Here is a 14,147-nt window from a genome sequence, read left to right as displayed (position 1 = left end):
ATAATTTATTTTGGTATCATGATTCATGAAAAATAATAAAATTACTATCCTTAAAAATTATGATTATCTAATTTGAAAACTCGAAGTAATTTATTAGGATGAATTTTGATAGAGTTGACAAACTTAAACTATACTTGATAGTTCAAATCGAGTGAATAAGTCATAAAATCTTCTAATGATTTTTTGTATTGTGCATTCTTTTATAACTTTGTTGCACTTCTTCTATAACTCTTTGAACATCTTCTTAAGCCATATGTATTCCTCAATCATGCATCTTCAAAGTTTCTTAGCAATCCTTTTAATATAACGCGTGATTTTTTATTGCAAAAAAGTAATAATTATTCTTCACGAGTTGCTGTGTATTTATATTAATTACAAGAGTGTAAAAATGGTATTATAATGTGTAATGTTGATAGTGTTAATTTTGAGCATTGCTTAATTTTATTTAAATTAAAAATTTAAATAATTAAAAAGTTTAATAAAAAGCTCCAAATAATTTAGTAAGATGTAATACAATACAAATCACTTATGGGGACTTTCACATTTTTCAAAACATTGCAAACTAAAACAGAAGAAGCAAAGATAGAAAGAAAAGTAACCCCAAACTGATAGCATCAAGCTCCTCCTCATCCTCCATTTCTCACTCACTCACACTCACTGTGATTTTCTTCTTCTTCTTCTTCTTCTTCTTCATCTTCTTCTTCTTTATCTTCTTCCCAATGCCACCACTCCACATTCTCCCCGGCGCCACCCTCTTCCCCAACCCCCTCCTCCGCCACCCGTCCAAAACCCTAATCCCCAAACCCCGCCCCCCCTCCGCCCTCCTCCAGTGGAACCGTAAGCCTGAGCTCTCGGGCACCACCCCGCGCGTCACCGTCATCACCTCAGGCAAGGGCGGTGTGGGAAAGACCACCACCACGGCTAACATTGGCCTCTCCCTAGCCCGCTTCGGCTTCTCCGTGGTGGCCATTGACGCCGACGTGGGCCTCCGCAACCTCGACCTACTCCTCGGCCTCGAGAATCGCGTCAACTACACCGTCATCGAGGTTCTCAACGGCGACTGTCGCTTAGACCAAGCCCTAGTTCGCGACAAGCGCTGGTCCAATTTCGAACTCCTCTGTATCTCCAAGCCCCGCTCCAAGCTACCCCTCGGCTTCGGCGGCAAGGCCCTCACGTGGCTCGTTGACGCGCTCAAGGCGCGTCCAGGCGGCTCCCCCGACTTCATCCTCATCGATTGCCCCGCCGGCATAGACGCCGGCTTCATCACCGCCATCACGCCCGCCAACGAGGCTGTCCTCATCACCACGCCCGACATCACGAGCCTCCGCGACGCCGACCGCGTCACCGGCCTCCTCGAGTGCGATGGCATCAGGGACATCAAGATGGTTGTGAACCGGGTTCGCACCGATATGATTAAGGGCGAGGACATGATGTCGGTGTTGGATGTGCAAGAGATGCTGGGGTTGCCTCTTCTTGGGGTTATACCTGAGGACAGTGAGGTTATCAGGAGCACCAATAGAGGATACCCTCTTGTGCTCAACAAGCCTCCAACTTTGGCTGGCTTGGCCTTTGAGCAAGCAGCGTGGAGGCTCGTGGAGCAGGATAGCATGCAGGCCGTGGTGGTGGAGGAGCAACCTAAACGTGGGTTCTTCTCCTTTTTTGGTGGGTAGGATTCTTTTTTTTATTTTGTGGTGTTTAGGGTGTATAGTTAGGTAGTCGAGATTATTTGTTTTTGCTTAAATGATCGGTTGAGTATGAGTAAATCTGTTTTATTGGTGTCTATAGAGAACGGAATTTGAGGTTTTTTTTTTCTATATTTCCTTATGCTGTTGATGGATTAATGAGAGTTCGTCTGACCAAATTGAGTGTTGGGATGTTGGAGCTCTAATGCAATGAACATTTTTTTGCTTTGTTAATGAGTGAAGTTATGATATGATATGGTGATAGCCAATGAATGGAAAAGAAATTTGTTAAGTTGTTTATATTATGCCGTATCTCTGATGGATTTCCATTTGATTGGTGTTACTGTATTCGCCGAGTGATTGATCTTCCACTTTTTGGGTTGGTTTGCTTGCAACAAAATATATATGAATTTCGTTTTCTGGTGTTCTCTAATTCCCAGATGATTTTGATGTTATTTTCTGATTAGAAATGAAATTTCTTCTCAATAATTTAGGTTTAATTAACGTAGGATGACTGCTGAGGTGAAGTGCTAGGTTAGGAAGAACCAAACTTAGATGTAGTTCGTAGGGTGCCGTTAGCCCTATTCTCTAACTAGAATTTGAGTTTCAATTGGTAGTCTATATTGATTTTCAACGAAACCTTTATTAGGATGATTGTTGAGGTGAAACTTCAATTCTCGCTGAGAACATAACACTCAAAACATCTAAAGAAATCAATTTACTTTTTGTTAAATTGTAAATGGCAGGATAAACTTGCAATATTGTCTGTGGTTATGGAAGTGTTTCTGCTGCAATGCTTGTCCTTGATGGAGGAGGCAACTGTATAAAGTGTCATTTTTAATTTTAAGTTTATTTTGTTAATTCAATTTCCATTTCTAGTGCGTTTCTTTGATTGGATTAATGGCTCTACTGTTGGCTCTAAACATGGGGTTTTCTCCAGTAAGTAGGAAATTTCTTTTTGTGGTGTTTAAGGTTATCCGTAGTGTGTACAGCTAGTCGGTTGGGTCAATTAGTAAAGGTTGTGTGTTCATTGTTTAATTGATGGGGTGAGTAGTGAGTAAATCTGCTCCGTTAGCGTCTATAATGGACAGTATTTGAGTATTTTTAATGCCGTTGATGGTTTAATGTTATAGAACGTGCTGTCGCTTTTGGAGAAAGGACTATTTTTCCTTGTTGATGAGTAAAGTAACGCTATAGTAATATATAAATGAAAACGAACTTTCTTAAGTTGTTTAGAGGATAACCTGTTACACCACATTCCATGAATGAAAATGAACTTTCTTGAGTTGTTTATAATAGAGGATATGTTGTCTGTTCTCTATGTTTTCTGTTTAGTTGGTGTTTCTGTGTTTGTTCACTGAATGATCTTTATTTTTTTGGGTTGAGTAACAGGAACAAAAGTTAGATGCCCTTTATTAAGTGTTTTTGTCCTATTCTCTGATCAGAAGGAGTTTCACCTTGCTAATCTATGATAATCTTCAATGCAAACCTTTATTAGGATGGTTATTGTGACAACGTGACTTCTAATTAAAAAATAACACCTAAAATGTCTGAAGAACCGAGTTTAAATTTTAAATGGCAGGATAAACATCTGCTGCAATGATTTTTGCTTGTTTTATTAGTAAACTTATGCTGTAGTAAAATACGATCCTTGTTTTGTTGTTAATCGAGGATATGTTGGGTCCTTGATATTTTCCCTTTGGTTGTTTTCTGAATGAGGATCTTCTTTTTGGGGTGGGTAATAAAAATTTGATGTAATCTCTTAGATATTCTTGTGCCAATTTTTTTCATCAGAATTGATGTTTTATTTTGGTAACTATGTTGAACTTTGATGTAAACTTTTTTTAGGATGGTTAGTATGTCAAAACTTCGTTTTTGATTGGAAAATAAGGATGGTTCCTGGTCAAAACTCTAATTTTGATTGGAAAAGAATTCTAAGTGTCTAAGAATTGAATTTAAGTTTTGTCCTTATGACATATTATAAATGGTAGGCTAAACTTCCAGTAGTTTGAGGTTGTCGAAGTAAATCAGTTGCAAGTGCTTGCTAGATGGAGTAAAAACTTCATGCAGTGTGATTTTTTAGTGTATTTTGTTTATTCCATTACGAGATTGGATTAATATTTGTATCATTTGGTTAATATCAGCCTATGTGGACTATAGCTCTCTTGGTTCATTTTTTGTTGCGAAGACAGCATCTGGTGTTTGCTCTTATAAAATTCTGCCTAATCTGATACATTGATATTTTTCATTTCCTTCATTTTATATAATAAAGTGAACTATTGATATACTCCACAAAATGATAGTATATTTCAAAGTTTTCCTCGATACTCCTATGGAAGACCCCTTCATTTCTCTTTTATTTAATGTAAAGAGTTTAAGAAATGAGAGCATAGATTTATGGAAAGTTTGGTCATTGTGAAATTGAAATTGCATTGGATCTATGGTAGATTTTTGGAAAGTTTGGTTACGTGTCAACTAGTGTAGTTTTTTTTTATTTATTTTTTACTTTTATTTTATTTTTAAATTTTTTTAATTTTATTTAGTTGTTATTGTTTTATATTTAATCAAATCTGTTATTTTGATTTATTTAATCAAAAGTTTTTTTAATTGAAAAATTTCTTTCATTTTCAAATTAAAAATAAATTTAATTTTTATATAAATATTATAGTGATATTTTTATTGTATATTTGCCTAATTATTTTAAATTATTTTAACAATTTTTATTTTTCATTTTTTTATACTTTCATGTAAGTTTTATTTAAAATTTTCAATATTTAAGAGATAGAATTTCAGTAAAAATATATAATATATATTTTTTTGTTAATTAAAAAAAATAACTCGATCTTTTAAAGAGGTATATATAGTTTGTGTAAAAACTACTTGGAGCTATGAATGGAGTTGTTAAAATGAGTTATTTGATTTATTATGAGTTTCATCATTTTTTGAATCAATATAATTTCACTTATTAGTAAGTTTAAAAAATTAAACTCGAAAGCTTAAAAAATTAAACTCGATTTGATTCATTATGAGTAAATGAGTTAGATTGAATTTTTAGTAGGTTAAATTCTTTTTTTTTTTTTTTGTCTATGTTGAAGTTTGAAATGTTTTTTAACTTAATTAGACTTATGATGATATGAATTCACTCACAAATTTTAACTTTTAGTTGTGACACAATCAAATAACATAAAGACGCTTTTGGTCATTATCTAACACAATATAAACGAGTTTTTATTATAGATTTTTTTAAACCTTTTCTTTAAATTGTAGAGGTGAACCTAAGAAACACAGGAGTGAGAATAGTAAAGTCTTTATTTTTGCCACAAAACCCGTATTGGATCCAAAATGCCCATTTAGACCCAAGTCATGAATTATGTATTGAGTGTTTCTTCCTACACATTAACGTATCTCTACATTCCAAAAATAACTTTTTTTTAACAGATTTCAAAATTTGTTGAAAATTTAAAAAATATTTTAACAGATTTCGATTGATGAAAAAAAATCTTTTATCGAATTTTGAAAAAATTTATCAGATTTTAAAATTTGTTGAAGAAAAAAAATGTACTGTAAGAGTTTATGAAATGTATAGAATAGTTTTAGAATTTAAAAGAAAAGTAACAGGAATGCATGAAGAAATATGGAGATGTGTCGGGAAAAACACTCGTGTATATAATATAGGTCTCCATTTTATGCATACTTGCAGTGTTCCACATACTTCACAGGAGCCAACAGAAATTAAATTTGCATGCTAGTCCACAACATATTTACCTATATAACAATAATTAACAACTATTATTTCCAAAGTAACAAGAATGAAAAAGAAAATTCTTATTTATAGTTGACAGTACAATCTAAAAGTCAAATTTTATTTAATCCATTTAATCACGGTATTTTATTTAAATAAAAATTTATTTAGGAATAATTTTATAACGAATGTTTCATCTAAGAATTTGAATTTTCTATTGAAATTGTTTTTACTATTCTTTTATTTTGTCTTCAGCATACACTAAATTTAATATTTTAAAATATATTTAAAACCTTTTTAATATATCAAAATTGGTACATTTTTAAAAATACAGTAAAAAGATAACATAAAAAATCAAGTAAAGATTCTAGATTAATAATTATAAGAATCTATTTTAACATGAAATATATAAAGAAGGAAAACAAATATTTGTTTAGTTCTTAATGTGACTTCATGGGTTAGTCATAACTTATTTTTGAATAAGTTTTCTTTTAAGGACTCAAATGAAGGAATAAAAAATATTTAAATCTTCGAAAAACTTTCTAAAGTGGGTTAGGCTTAAAGAGAGTTTGATCGAATTACAAATACTTTAATTAAATCTTAAAATTAATATATTTAACCTGAGTCAAAGATCGAGTCAAGTTGTCTTAACCCAAAAGTTAAGACACTTTAGCGCAAGTTAAAGATTGAGACGAGTTGACATGAGCTGAAAGTCGAGACGACTGTCCCAGGTTGAAGGTTGAGACAGATTAACCAAGATTGAAGGACCATACAGGCCGACCAAAGTTAAACGTCTAGGCGTGTCAAGTTGGATCAAAGGTTGAAACGAGTTAAGTCAAGTCGAAGGTTGAGATTAGTTAGTCAAGGATGAAGGTTGAGATGACCTGGATCAAGTTGAAGGTAGAGATGGGTCAGACTAGACAAAAGGTTAAGATGGGTTGGGTCGTAGGTCAAATTAGGTCGGGTCAAGCCAAATGTTGAGATTGGTTGGGTCGAAGGTTGAGACAAATCGTGTCGGGTTGAAAGTTGAGACAAGTCAGGTCGAGTCAAATGTCGAGATAGGTTGAGTCAGATCAAAGGTCAAGACGGACCAACATGAGTTGAAGGTTAAGATTGATCGACTTGTATCGAAGGTCGAGACTCGGTGGGAGACTCTTTGACCATGTCAACTTTTTTAACTCCTGAACATGTGAGTCAGGATAAAACCTCGTGAAGTAAACTTAATTGACATCCCTAAATAATCATATATAAAAATCAAATTTATTTTAAGAGACATAAAATTGAATTAACTAGGTTAATTAACAAGTTACTCAAAAGTAGACCAATTTAACTTATTTTTTTTATCAAATACCAATATATAAAAAATATAAAATAACATTCAAAATAAATGGTTTATTATACAATTAAGAAAAAGTCAATTTCATTAAATTAATTTTATTTTCAATTCAAAAAAAAGTTTAGATTTATCAATTGTATTGTCAGACAAACTATAGCTATTCTTATAATTAACAAAAAAATGGATGTTTATATTATTAATCTCAACAAGAATTTGAATTTGGTATCTCATCTAACAATATTATACATACAAAAAACAACATGCAATTCATAGGTATTATTTTTTTCTCTCATGGTTCATCTCAATTAAATCACAAGATATACAAAGAGATGCTGCATGCCAATTTGTATCATTATATTAACAATGTTTAATAGCCTCTTTTGTCCTCAATTTTGCTCGATTGTGTCAATTTGGTCTCTGGTTTAAAAAAAGTGTCAACTTGATCCTCCCTTATTAAATTTTACGTCAACATCGTCCTTTCCATTAGATAGAAATAAATGACGTTAATGGATTGATGATCTCGCAGAAACGTGACATTTTTAAATTGTATGGATGATGATGTGTTTAGTATTTCCTTTAATTATAATTAATTTGAATTAATTTTTCTCTTTTAATGTCTTTTAATTATAATTAATGTGACATTCATCCCCTACCTCTACGTCTTTCACTTCGCCGCGCCGAAAGGGCAAGGAGCACAAATTGTGCGTTTTACTGAAGGGTTAGTCTTTGGATTTTTACATTGGCGGAGAAGAGAAGGGAAGCAAGCCTCAAATAAAATCTTCTTCTTCTTCCAAAAAACAGTGTTGCAGTTAGCAATGGATAATCGACAATGGCGTCCCACTCCTCCACTGAATATCTGCCCCACTTGCTCCCTCTCCCACTTCCCCTTCTGCCCCGCTCTGCCTCCCCCACCCCCACCAAACCCCTCATTCTTATGCCCCGCCAACCCTAATTTCCAGAATTTCAAGAGACCACGAATCCACCCTGCTGCTCCGTCCCACCACCCTCACAATGCCAAATTCAGTGTGTTGCGCAAGGTTGTGTTGCGATTTATCCATGGGTGTTCTGGTTTGGTTCTCTTGCTTTGCAGGTCTGAGGAGGCACGATGTTGATGCACGATAAGGATGCTCGCGATGGGGATGGTTTGTACGCGATTAGGGTTCTGCAATTTGGGGCTCTTTTCGATTGGGGTTTTGGGGTTGGTTGCGTTTCCTTGCAGGTTTCGAAGGAGAAGTACTGAACTCGTGATGAATCTGATGGTTTTGGAATGGATGAAACTCGCGAGGTGAAGGCGTGATCTGGGTTTCGTATATGGGTTGTTGTTTACAGGATTGAGGTTGATGCATGTTAAGACACAAAGGATGATGGAGATGGCGTGGAGGAGATTGGATTTTTCACAGTGGAGAATGGAAGAGAAGATGAACTTTCTCGAGTTCTCTCTATTGTCACGATTTGGGTGGTTGATGGAACAACAAAGGAATTCTCACGGTGGTTCGAGGTTGCTCGCGGTGGTGCGTCAATGGAGGTGATGCAATTCACTATGGTTGCTGGATGGCGCTGATTGTGTTCTTGAGCGTGGTTGAGGATGAATGAGGAGTTGATGGTGGCCTTGGATGGTTGCACGAGGAACGAAGGTCCCGGTGACGATGGAAGCACAAGGAGGTTGATGGAATTAGGTTGCGGCAGCGGTATCATCAAGCGCACACGGAGGAAGGAATGCCGTAGTGGTTGGCGGTGTCTTTGGCGACGATCAATGCGGCCGGTGATAGTTTTGGCCAGCCAAAGGGACAGAGCTGCCGCTAATGAAGGTGGAGAAGAGACCTTCGTTTTTGAAAAAGAGAAAAAGAAACCTAGAGAAAAGAGGGTTTGGGCCTGGCCTAGAAAATACTAAGTGCACTCCTAAATTCCATCTCTGCACCCATTTCTTAACACGCCAACATAAATATATCTACAAAATAACATGTCTTCTGTTAGATCATCAATTCTTAACTTCGTTTGTTTTTATTTAACAGAAGGGACAAAGTTAACGCAAAATTTACTAAATAAGGATCAATTTAACACTCTTTTAAAAGGAGGGACATAATTGACACAATTCAACAAAAATTGAGAACAAAATAAGCTATTAAACCTATTAACAATTATCTTTAGCGGTTGCTTTTTTTTTTTCTTTTACTTTTTCTTCACTTTCTCTCAAATCTTTGTCTTGTTCTTTTATAGTGTAATAATCTTTGATTTTTTTTTCAAGTTTATCCGATTCTTTTATTTCATTATACTCTTTTTTTTCACTACTAAAACAAAAATGAGAATATCTTAATTTCATTATATTCAAATAACTTTTATATATGTTACCTTATCCTAAACAAATTTCTCTTTAGTTTTCAAGGTAAGTCAATCTATCCGTAATTTACATTCAAAGTGAAATAGAGATAATAAATTTAAGCTCAACTCAAACAAAATCTTTTCAAAACAAACTAAAACAACATAAAACAAGACTTAGGCTAAACCAATTTGATGATTAAAAAAATAGGATTTATGGCAAAGAAGAAAAACAATTTTGAAAACTAAATTTGATTCAAGTATATATAACAATTCAATATACTTGTGAAACAATATGAGAAACTAACAATTAAAATGTCAAGTTGTAATAAATGAATTAAAATTACTTAAGAAGATTGAAACTAGTGTTGACATGCATTAATGGTTCTTCTATTAATTTTAAATTCGTAGTCACGTAGATTGTTAGAAGAAATGTGGGAGAAGAAGTCACTCGAGAAAAAAGTATTTATGAGAACTTATTGAAGTCATTCAAGTTAGAAAGAGAAAACAACATACGAAAATGTTATTGTAAGTATATTGTTATTTAAATGAGATTCATTTTTAAATAATTATAACATTGATGTTTATTGTTAGTGTAAGCTTCAAGATTCTTTTCAAAACTCAAGAAAAGTCATGGAACAAACATTTGAATCTTTGAAAAGAAAAAGAATAATCAAGTTTGTCAATTATGAATAAGATACAATAAAAAAATAATATTGAATATATTGAACTAAGTTTTTTCATTTAAGATACACATTCAAACCATTCTATGTATTACAAATATTATATACACACTTATTAGTTAACAAATTATAACATTCGTTTCATTGCTATTTATTCATTTATTATTAATTATCTCATAAATATTAAATAAATAGTTTTCCATTACATTTATATTTCAAATGTTATTTTTAAAACTAAATAACTATTGTCTAGATCTTATCAAATATAATTTATATATATATATATATATATATATTCAAACGCAAAATAAATCAGTGGTGACTTAAGGACGTAAATCACAATTTCTGTAAGTATAATACCGGTAGAGCATGTTTTAAACGGAAATTATTATTTAATACTATTTTTTTTGTACATAAACTTGACACCTCTTTTAATAAAAAAATATTATATTTAAATAATAAAAGTATTAATAATTTTTTTAATAAATTAATAATATTATTTTTTATTCATTAATCAAATATTTTGAAATAAAGAATACATAAAGAATATACCATTGCATAAAAATTTAAGAAAACATACAAGAATTTAGAAAATCTAGTAGTAAAAAAAATTGTCCCCTTGACTTAATAAGTAAATAAATTTTTTACAAAATTTAAGAAAAAAACAAAAATAAACTGAGTTAACACATAATTATCTTTAACATCGTTAATACAATACTATGGAAAAAAAATTCAAATTACATCAATTTTTGCAAAAATTAGAAACTAATTAAGAAAAACAATTTAGAGGTCATTTGAAGATTATCTGACAAAAATAAAAACCAAATACGTATTTAAACCTTAAACCTATTATCTAAATGAAACAAAATTATTTATTACTTATTTGTCACCCAAATGTTCTGGGTGAGAATAGTACAAAGAGTTTAATTTCATTATATAATATCTTAAAGGCAATAAATAGTAAACAACATTTGTAGAAACACGAAGTTTTCAACATAGGCTTCGTTAGCGTTTAGAATGGAATGTCTGCATTTGTTTGAAAATGACGTATGGAAGATATGAATTGTTTGACAAGGAAAAAAGTTAAACAGGAAGAAGGTGGAGTTGGCCATGGTTGGGAGAGTGGACACTCAATTCAATTCCTCTCAGTGTCTCTGGTATTCCACTTCATCGATACATCAATGAATTCAACAATAAAACCAGCCAATGCTGCATTCCCAATACTGAAATAATATTTCCACCTGCGATGCATTCCAGCAGAAACTAATCACAAAGTTATAGCAAAATGTTGGTGTTATATAACTGGCACATCCAGTTCTAATAGAAACACTAATTTTTTAATTATCCCAAATTTATCCCACACATTTGTTTTCATCTTGTTAATGATTTATATTTATATTACTAAAATAATATCTGACTTGTCCATACAAACAAAACACTATAGTCTTGTTATGGAATTGAAAGAGAAAAAAAAAATCCCCAATACCAGAAGGAGTAAAAGAGAAACAGAGAGCAAACAAAGTTATATAAATGTACCAGAAGGAGCTCGTATGGTACTTTTCATTCTTTGTTATCTTCCACCTTCTGAAGTTGGTGAAAAGAATATAACAATGACGATTGCATATTAGCTATTTCTACAAGTGTCTCTAGTGCTGCAAAGAAATTCAATTTGCAGAATGTGATATATCCTGGATGTCAAGTATAACATATATAGAGACAACTAAAATCACATTTAGAAAGAAAGTGAGGGGAACTCAGATCTTTAGTCCTGCTATTCACCTTCCTCAAATAACAGCTGGGAGGCTCGAACCTTTGGGGAAATTAAAACTCCAAAAACTGATAGGGACTTGGATCGCTCCTTTTGATTCTATAAAAAACACTAACAAGATTTGTACACTGGCTCAATTGACAGTTCAGGAACTTTTGCTAAGAAAATTCCATAATTTATTTACCATATTTCATGATAGCAACCACATTAGAGATCAAAGTCAATTCTACTTGTAATGAGAGGAGGTTTAACATTTGTAGAATACTTACGTCAGCATTATCTGCAAGTCCTGATAAATTCTTAGCCATGATCACCTCAACAGTTCGTACAACCAAACATATAACAAAATGAGAAACGCTAACAGTAACAGCTACTAAAGCCTTTAAGCAGCAGAATCAAATAACAGATTAACTAAAAGAACCATTATTTGATGCATAGGGAAAGGGAAAAAGTACCGCAAGATTTCACACTACTATCTTGTGGCTGGATATTCTCATCCTCTAACTCATGAATACCCTTTTCTGCAGAGGATGCCCATTTACGCAATATGAAGCATGGTTGTGTACCTGTTGAGACATGCCAGTTCTTATATTAGAACAGAGGTTCCATCTAAATTGATAAAAAGAACATGTTACAGAAAGGCTTCTTAAAAATGAAAGTGAAAGCATGCTAGCACACTAAGGTGAGAAAATGACATAAGTAGAATCAAGCAGTCGCAACTAGCAACCATTTCCTTTAGCATAATATCTTTACCATCATAGTTGGTTATCTTCAATGTTGTAGCAGCTGAATGGAATTTCAGGTCCAACAAAGAACTATTAATGCGAGCAGCACCCATGGAATGTCGAGCACTTGCTAAGTCAAACCATCCCTGCTAATATATTAAAAATGGTTACAAGAAAGACAGAACACTTACTACATCTAAGAAAATTTTTAGTAGACAAATTACATGTTCAACTATAGTTACTAGCTGAATCAAAACTTCACAACCTCTCCATTTGATCATAAAATAGTTGAACAAAGTAATCCAACTAGTATTATACCTGACCTTCTATTAGTAACATGTTCTCTATCAGAATGACAGGTCAGAAACTTAAATTCAAAGCTATTGGTAAACCAGAAAATTATACATATCAAAAGATGCTACCAATTTCTTGTATTGAATGGGTTTCGCTTTTACCTGCCGAAGTGTGGAGGACACTTTATCAAAGAGAGATAGGTAGTTATGCACTGAATCCATAAATTGCAATACTAGTTTCTCTTCAGCTCCAGGTAGTTGGTATTGATGCTGCAATTGTTGATCTTCTCCATCCGGTTTCTGGGTCTGTAGTTCTTCACTACTTTCAGAATATTGATGCTCTTCTTCCATGGAACTTAATCAGGATTCTGAATTAGGTGATTTGGCTCTCTACTTCACAACAAAATTCTTCTGCTAACCCTTCACAAATATCCCTTCCGATCCAATGAATTTGCAATTTTATGTTCTTCTATTATTTGTCCTGTAGAGTTTCTTTTAATCCTTTTTCTGCATCAGCAAACTACACGGGATTTACATCTGATCTACTAAATTTGTAAGAACTATTCTAAAACAAAGATTTTACAACAAGTAGTCTTGAATGTACTACGAAGCTTAAATCCACCAACACCACCCACCTAACAACCTTAAATAAAAAATGAAACAGCAAACACTTAACTAAAGCATACATAACCTAGCTTGTCCTTTAATGAATGAACTCAAATCGACAACATCGACAAATCAACAAAAACCACAAGATCTACCCAAAACACCACATTCAGACACTCCAATAAATAATTAAGACACAGATCCAAAATCCCATAAAATTCTCTACATCCGTAATTCACCAAAAAGAAAATAGGAAACCCCCCAACCAAAATCACATGAACAGCGATTAAAACGCATTCTTTGAATCATGAAACGGCGAATCATACCTGTAGGAATGGTATAGAGAGCAGAAGAAGGATTTCACCTACGATAGACACAGTTGAAGAGTCAGAAAAAACCGAATTGACAAATATAATTTTAATATATTTTCTATTTTAAAAACTAATATTTTCATTTCTAGTATCACATTTTTTTTTATAATTTTATAGTTAACGTTATAATTTTATATTAGCTGTTTTTTTTATCATCTTAAAAATATCACCACACAAAAACAATACTTTTGTTTTCAAGATTTAATATTTGCTTAGTGAATACCTCAAACAAAATAAACTTTAAGAAAATACTTGTAAGAAACTAAACAAGTATTTCAAAACTTTTTTTTGTTAGTTTAACTTTTCTGAGAGATTAAAACTAAACAAAACTTATTATTTATGTTAACAAAAAAAATTTACGACATTAACTCTCCTAACCACACTAAGTTTCAAATTAGAGAAACTAAAAAAATTGGAGATTAACAAATTATTATTCTTTTAATTGTGAGAACAAAAAAATAAAAGGTACCTAAGGAGGTAGACAACTTATAGTTAAAATTTCTTGTGATAATTATTTATATATGTAACGTTATATTAAAGGGAAATGATATTTGAACAACACGTTTTGACAACATTTAGACACTGGACGCGTGTCTAAATGTCACTGGTGCACGTGGAAAATGTT

The 14,147-nt window shown here is 32.7% G+C and overlaps 2 protein-coding genes across 10 annotated transcripts; one reads left to right on the top strand and one right to left on the bottom strand.

Moving 5' to 3' along the window:
• Positions 1–510: 510 nt before the first annotated feature.
• LOC108344916 (septum site-determining protein minD homolog, chloroplastic) lies at positions 511–1,913 on the top strand. The gene has a single exon (XM_017583455.2). The coding sequence runs from the start codon at positions 720–722 to the stop codon at positions 1,668–1,670; it is 951 nt and encodes a 316-aa protein (XP_017438944.1). The 5' UTR covers positions 511–719; the 3' UTR covers positions 1,671–1,913.
• Positions 1,914–10,617: 8,704 nt separating this feature from the next.
• On the bottom strand, positions 10,618–13,611 carry LOC108344680 (uncharacterized). 9 transcript variants are annotated; one of them, XM_017583128.2, is made up of 8 exons: positions 13,478–13,611; positions 12,708–13,065; positions 12,281–12,398; positions 11,983–12,093; positions 11,797–11,816; positions 11,539–11,626; positions 11,296–11,411; positions 10,618–11,000 (listed from the first exon to the last, which is right to left on the bottom strand). In XM_017583128.2, the coding sequence occupies exons 2-7, from the start codon at positions 12,894–12,896 to the stop codon at positions 11,320–11,322; spliced, it is 618 nt and encodes a 205-aa protein (XP_017438617.1). In that variant the 5' UTR covers positions 12,897–13,065; positions 13,478–13,611; the 3' UTR covers positions 10,618–11,000; positions 11,296–11,319. The 9 variants fall into 9 exon arrangements, 5 of the variants coding, with proteins under 5 accessions (XP_017438617.1, XP_017438618.1, XP_052723318.1 ...); XM_017583129.2 differs by having other exon boundaries at positions 12,708–13,052; positions 13,478–13,589; XR_008244909.1 differs by lacking the exon at positions 13,478–13,611 and having other exon boundaries at positions 11,712–11,816; positions 12,708–13,470.
• Between the last annotated feature and the right edge of the window lie 536 nt (positions 13,612–14,147).

This window comes from Vigna angularis, chromosome 8 (genome assembly GCF_016808095.1).
Source record: "Vigna angularis cultivar LongXiaoDou No.4 chromosome 8, ASM1680809v1, whole genome shotgun sequence".
Taxonomy (NCBI): Eukaryota; Viridiplantae; Streptophyta; class Magnoliopsida; order Fabales; family Fabaceae; genus Vigna; species Vigna angularis.
This window is presented reverse-complemented; position numbering and strand designations above follow the sequence as displayed.